Source organism: Myotis lucifugus, unplaced genomic scaffold, assembly GCF_000147115.1.
Source record: "Myotis lucifugus unplaced genomic scaffold, Myoluc2.0 scaffold_415, whole genome shotgun sequence".
NCBI lineage: Eukaryota > Metazoa > Chordata > Mammalia > Chiroptera > Vespertilionidae > Myotis > Myotis lucifugus.
The window spans coordinates 16,203-22,624 of NW_005871463.1; the positions used below are offsets into that span (position 1 = coordinate 16,203).

Sequence of the window (6,422 nt, forward strand, 5' to 3'; positions counted from 1 at the left end):
GGTGGGCGCTCCCTCTGCGCCAGGGGACCCAGGGGCCTGAGTCTGGGAGGGTTTGCCATCCACAGCTCCTGTTTGAGGAGGGGCGTGACTGACTACATGGCGGGGCCAGGAGGGAGCGTGGGTTCCCATAAACCTGGGGACCTCTGCACCCACACCCAGTGCTGGTGGGTGGACACGGGGCGGGAGAGGGAAGAGTCACCCTATTGACCTCATCCCCTCGGGGAGTCTCCTCTGGAGGCTTCTCTGCATAAAAGCCATCAGATTTCCCAGATTCTTAGAAATAACGTCTCCGCTGGGCTGCTGAGATGCAGCCTGAGATCTCTAGAGAGCCCTGAACACCCAAGGAACGACTGCAGGCGTGTCCCAGGGCCCAGGGCTTGTCAGCCCGGCTGACGCCCGGACACCGAGAGGCAGCAGGCGCACAGGCCGCGCTTCCATCCGTAGCATCTTGAGTTGTGGGACGGAAATGTATCTAGTTTCTTAGGTATTTCTATTTGATTGTGGAAAAGCTCTATTGTCCAATAACTTCTCCATGATTACTGTTAAGCTATTGTTGTTGGTAGAGTATGGTTAAACTGACTAGTTTGCAGAAAGTAGCAGGTAATATTAGCTGTTAAGTTGACTCCTTTGGTTCTATTGTGATAGCAAAGAATAAAAATTTCAGCCGTCTCCTGTGGCTGTAATTAGCTTGGTGACTGAAAATACACTTCGTCATGTTTCTGTGTGGATGGTACTGGCCCCACAGACAACCTTCGGAAGCTCATTGCAGGCACAGCAGGGCGGGCAGTGTGGCTGGGGCCTCTGGCACATTGGGGAGCAGGAGCTGGAGCAGGCCAGCACAGCGATATTTGGAACAGCCTCCTTCTGATACTTCATTTCTCTGTTTCAACCCCCTTGTCTCCCACCCGGATCCAGACTCTGAGGCCAAAGCCCGAGGTAGAGGCAGAGCTGTGAGACTGCGAGTTCTCGGGAGCGGAGCTGGGGCAGAGCGGGGACACTGCGGCCAAGGGTCACCTGCCCCCCCACACCCTCGGGTGGAAGGGGGCCGCAATGGGGCTCTGTGACTCCTCCTGGGGCTGCCTTCCTTCTCAGCAGGGCAAATGGCTGTATCTGCCGGCCACACAGGTAGTTTTAAAATTTCTAGTCACCACATTTTAAAAAAGTGAAAAGGAACAGGTGAAATTCGATTTAATAATCTTTTTTTAAAACATATTTTTATTGATTTCAAAAAGGAAGGGAGAGGAGAGATAGAAACATAAATGATGAGAGAGAATCATGGATCCGCTGCCTCCTGCACGCCCCACACTGGGGATCGAACCTGCAACCCTGGCATGTGACCTGACCGGGAATCGAACCGTGACCTCCTGGTTCATAGGTCAATGCTCAACCACTGAGCCACACCAGCCAGGCCAATTTAATGATTTTATTTAACCCAATATATCCAAAACACTATCATTCCTATATGTAACCAAAGTAAAAGTGGTTGTTCCGTCTCACGTTCTTCGTGCACCAATCCTAACATTCAGTGAGTGTTTCGCACTCACCACCATCTTAGTCCACACCAGGCCCAGGGCAAGTGCCGGGAGTCTGAGGGTCAGGTGTGGAGGGGAGGGAACAGGTCCCCAGCCCATTCTGACCTCAGAGCCCAGAGGCAGCCAGGATCCAGCACAGCAGGGAAGCCCACCTGCACCCTGGGGTGGGGACCAGCGCTGCAGCCAGGTGTGCTGAGCTGAAGCCTAAAAGCCAGGGACAGGCCACTGGAAGGCGTGACCCCTGTGGGTTGCTCAAGGGGGAGGGTTTAGCAAGTCAGCACAGCTTTTAGGAAAGTCAGTGTGAGAACAGCCAAGTGCAGGTGCGTATAGTCATGTGATGCAGCCAGAGACCTGCTCCCAAGGCCAAGAGGCCCTGCGTCGTCACGTGACCTAAGAGAAGGCTCTCCCCCATCCCCACCCCCTCGCCGCATTCCTCTGGGTCTTCAGGTGTGACTGCCTCCCCCTCGGGATGCACCATCACCACCGGTCCTCAGAGCTTCTGCCAGGTGCTGGCTTTCCGCACCCGGACAGGGCACACATCTCCTCAGCTAGGAAGCACTTGAAGTTTTCGGGACAATCACCTTTCTACCTGGACCACACGAATTTTAATTCCCTGCCCTGTGGGTCCCCAGCTCACTCCCGGCCCCACCCCCTGCTGGCCCCAGGACGGCAGGGGCATCTGTTCCTTCATAATTGTGTCTGACTCAGCTTAGTGTGCACACGCCTTGTTCCCGATGTGCACCGATCTAATGCACGTGATTACAATCCAGCCGTATCTTTTTCATCTTTTTAAATCCTCACCGAGGATATGTTTTTTATTGATTTTTTTTAGAGACAGGAAGGGAGAGAGAGAAACATTGATTGGTTGCCTCCCATAGGCACCCTGACCAGGGACTGAACCTGAAACCTGGGTGTGTGCCCTGACTGGGACTTGAACCCACCGCCTTTTGGTGTGCAGGACGACACTCCAACCACTGGGCCACCCGGCCAGGGCTCCAGCTTGTCGTAAAGCACTCTGGTGGTGGTGACAGACAGGCACAAGGAAGGAAGACACGGAAACACTTGCTGGTTTTTATTTTGCCACGAGAATAATTACCAAAGGGGAAATCTTAAATTATAACAACACAGCTTCAAAGGAGAGGGGGGCTGGCTGACTCGGGGAGTTGGCACAAGCTGACCCATCGTCTCAGAATCTGACTTCCTGGGACGGGAGGGCCTTTCCCGGCTCCCTCAGGGTGACTGCTCTGTGTCTTCCCAGGACGCCGCCGAGGGGAGTATGGGCAGCAGAACCCCGGTCTCTGCAAAGAGACGGACGCTGGGTGATGAGCCCCTGCTGTCCACACGGAGGACATCACAGCCCCAGCTCGCCTTACAGGGTCCAGACAGAACAGAATCAGCCTGGACTCTCAAACTCACACGAAATCGTGACGTGTGAAACTTGACAACCAGCTGTCTCTCGTGAGCATCACAGCGTCCATCTCCCCGGCCCCCGCCCCCACCTGCACGGTTAACTCTCAGAGCGCAGGCCTCCTGCGGGGCAGCTGGACCTGCGAGCTTATCTGGCAAAGGCCAGACCCTCACTGTTGAATGAATGACAAGCATGAAGCACAGACGGCAAAGCCAGGGTTGAAATGGGCAGGGGGAGCCTCATGGCCGGCAGCGTCTGCAGGAGGTCCAGAGCGGAGGGCCATGCATTTAAAAGCAGCCTGCCCCAAACCCAAAGGAAAGCCCACATCTGACGGATGGGCCCCTGTTCAGTTGCAGTGCTGACGAGACCTGGTCTCAGATGCCTGTGAGGAGCGGGCGGAGGGGCACTGTGGCCGGACAGGGACAGCGGTTGTTGCCACGTCAATAGTGCACGGAGAGAACGGAACCCTGAGGCGCACGCTCTCTCTCTCTCTCTCTCTCTCTCTCTCTCTCTCTCTCTCTCGGAACAGTAGGTCTGATGACCCTTTCAGGGACGGTGTGGGACCGGCAGCAAGCCCAGCCCTGCTTTAGCTAGTTCCAGTTCCCAGGCTGTAACTCCAACCAGCAGGCGTGGGGATCGGTCGCTGCAGAAGTCTAGGGAACCCTTTCCGTTTTAAGTGCCCAGGGTTCTAGTGGGTGGAAATGTAAATCGGCCACATTTCACTGACCTTTGAGATGCAAGAAAGTCAGAAACTCCATTATCTTGCGCACATCATCATCGTTCCAGGGCAGCCGCCCGTCAGAGTCGCCTAGAAACCAAAAGGATTGACATTTACGACTTACACAGATGCTCCGGGCACCCCGAGGTCATGAACCCCAGCATCTCTGTCACCCATCTCGGGGACCCCTCTCCTGGAGGCCCCAAGTCTAGAGGGCTCTCTGCCGTCCCTGCGCTGCCCAGCATCTTACTCCCACTGTCGTTGCTTCTGTGGCTAGCAGTGGACAGATGTGGCCGGGCCCGGCTCGGACCACCGCCCTGTGCGCCCAGAGGTGGACAGTGGAGGGCCTCGGAGCCCTGGGACCCGTCCCCTCACCTGCCCTCGCGCCGTCTTCAGGCTGCAGGTCCCGCTTGCCAGCAAGGCCGTGCTTGTCATGGAATGACCTGTGGTTGTCAACAGCATCTGTTTGCAGAGCAGAGCAGACAGCCCCTGAGTGTCGTTACTGTACCCTCCCCCCGCCCAAAGGACCCGACTACCATGGCAGCCCAGTGTGGGAACCACAGGAGGGAGGACAGCGTGCTCGGGACCTGAGGCAACAGCGTGTACCTGGGGCCCAGTTCGTCACCAGGTGCTGGGACTCCACAGGACCAGAGCCCAGAGCCCACAGGCCTGGCGCAGCGGGGAGCACAAGGCTCCCAGGGGTGCTGGCAGGCGACCGGGGCTCGGGGCCTATGTTTCTGAAAACAAGGGAGGTACCGAAATATTTCTATTTTTCAAAGACCACTCTGGCAACTGTGTGGGAGATGGATCGGAGCCAGGGAGAGAGGGGGGTGGGGAGGCGGGGAGAGAGACAGACAGACAGACAGACATGCTTGGGGTGGGGTAGGCTGGGTGACTGTGTGTGCATTGGGTGGTGTGCTTCTTGAGAGCTCCCTTAGGAAACTATTGGAAGAAAGAATGTGGGCTCTATACCAAGTGGCCTGGGATGAGGAGAGGGGGCTGGATTTGGGGCGACTTAGGAGATAAAGGAGAAGAGGGGACGAGGGCGAGGACGGCTCAGGGTTTCTGGCTGCTGGGCCTGGTGGGCTGTGTCATCCACAAGCCGGATGAATGAAAATTAACTCATTTTCCCAGGACAGAGCTCCTGGCACGAGATTGAGAAAGGCAGTAAGTGAGCTGATCCAGCGGGCGGCTGGGTGTCCGCTGCAAACGCGTTCTTCCGGCGCTGTTTCTACGTGGGCGGTGGAGGTCACACGGGCGGTGGAGGTCAAGGGCAAACCATTAGGCTGTAAGGACTTCCCACAAAGAGCTGTCTGCATGCCAGCTCCTGGGGGTCCAACTCAACAGAGACTTAAAACTTCACAGTGGAAAAGGGTGTTTCCCAACTCAGGGTGAAAAGTCTCCTTGACATGCTGTCAACATTCCAACGGTTCCTCCTGTTTCGGGGGCCAGGAGCACCCAGAGACGAGGTGCTCTCTGAGGGAGAGAGCTCAGGGGTGCGAAGGGTGCAGGGGAACGTGCACCCCTTCCAAGCACCCATGGGTCCTGCCTGGCCCACCTAGTGTTTGCCATCAGTGCCGGGCTCTCAAGGACCCCCGGGCGATGGATAAACCGTCTGAGCAGGAGAAAGTATGTACTTAAACTCCAGGATTAAGGACTAAGACAGCTCCCGGGCAGTTTAAACGGTGGAGGCAGCCCTGAGGAATGTGGACAAAAGGGAGAAGGCAGGAGACAGGGTGCCAAGGGCCGCAGGGGGGTCAGGATTCAAGGCAGAGTCAGGCACCCCGAGGCTGGGGGAGGGCAGGTGGGGTCAGGGCAGGGACTGAGTGACTGAGTCCCTCTAGGCCCTACGGAGGGGGAGGGGGGTGTGGCTTCAGGGAGGGCGATGTGCCACCTAGAGACGTGGCAAGTGCCATTAACCTAAGGGGACCCCATCCTCCAAGCCTCAGGAAGCGCCCCTGCCCTTCATCTAACACTGGACCAGCCTCGGGTCAGAGTGACGCCCAGCAGCTCAGAAACGGCAGGATTCACACTCATGGCTGCCGCAGCGGCAGGTGCAGCGTCTGCCGGTTCAGGTTCTTGGTCACTTACTTGGACCCAGAAGGTAGCCAGCGCTGTTCAGGGTCCAGCCCCTCTTCTCCTTCACCTGAGACGGGAGAAAGGGGCGGATGGCCAGGACCTGCCTGGCCCAGCAGCCTGCGTGGGGCCGCATGGCGGGAGGCTGGACTCCCCACCACGGGCCCAGTCACACAGGCCGTGGTCACTCTCACATAACGAGCCGGCGCAGACCGTTCGGGGAAGAGGCCCAGCTCTCCGGGCAGAACATCGGTCGGATCACACGCACTTGCGAAAGGCCGGACATGGCAGGGCCGGTGCGCGCATCATCCGCACCGCTCGCTTCTCAGTGAGCCCGGACCGGCTCCAGTGACCGACCCTCTGCGGGTGAAGCTGCGGCTCGGCGTCCAGTCCCCGCTCACTGACTCCCAGCAGGCTGTCCTCGCCCCGCACACACCGGGGAGGAGCGATGGCGGGAGGACCCAAGGGGGAAGCGTACTCGCCGGCCACACACACCCCACGCACGCTCTCGGCACCAGCGCCCACACTCCCGCCCCCTCTGTCTGGAGGGGTGACGGCGCACTTACCGGGGACCGAGGGTGGCCGACAGGGCGGTGAGGAGCAGCGCGGCGAGCAGGAAGGCGCCGCTCTGGGCATCTGCAAGGGAAGGGGCAACGGCGCCGCGCACGTCGGGCGGAGCTCGGACCCC

General features: G+C 58.3%; 1 protein-coding gene across 2 annotated transcripts; it reads right to left on the reverse strand.

Moving 5' to 3' along the window:
* Positions 1-2,589: 2,589 nt before the first annotated feature.
* Positions 2,590-6,030, reverse strand: LOC102434448 (galanin peptides-like). Of its 2 annotated transcripts, none has more exons than XM_023743857.1 (4): positions 5,750-6,030; positions 4,034-4,120; positions 3,668-3,748; positions 2,590-2,830 (listed from the first exon to the last, which is right to left on the reverse strand). In XM_023743857.1, the coding sequence occupies exons 1-4, from the start codon at positions 5,868-5,870 to the stop codon at positions 2,763-2,765; spliced, it is 357 nt and encodes a 118-aa protein (XP_023599625.1). In that variant the 5' UTR covers positions 5,871-6,030; the 3' UTR covers positions 2,590-2,762. The 2 variants fall into 2 exon arrangements, with proteins under 2 accessions (XP_023599625.1, XP_023599626.1); XM_023743858.1 differs by having other exon boundaries at positions 2,770-2,900.
* Between the last annotated feature and the right edge of the window lie 392 nt (positions 6,031-6,422).

Excerpts from the sequence above, each read along its gene's own strand:
- LOC102434448 (XM_023743857.1), bottom strand. The coding sequence starts at position 5,870 with ATGCGGCCCCACGCAGGCTGCTGGGCCAGGCAGGTCCTGGCCATCCGC. Across the intron at positions 4,121-5,749 it reads TGGCTACCTTCTGGGTCCAA|ATGCTGTTGACAACCACAGG; the intron begins GTAAGTGACCAA and ends CTCTGCAAACAG. Across the intron at positions 3,749-4,033 it reads TGAAGACGGCGCGAGGGCAG|GCGACTCTGACGGGCGGCTG; the intron begins GTGAGGGGACGG and ends TTTGGTTTCTAG.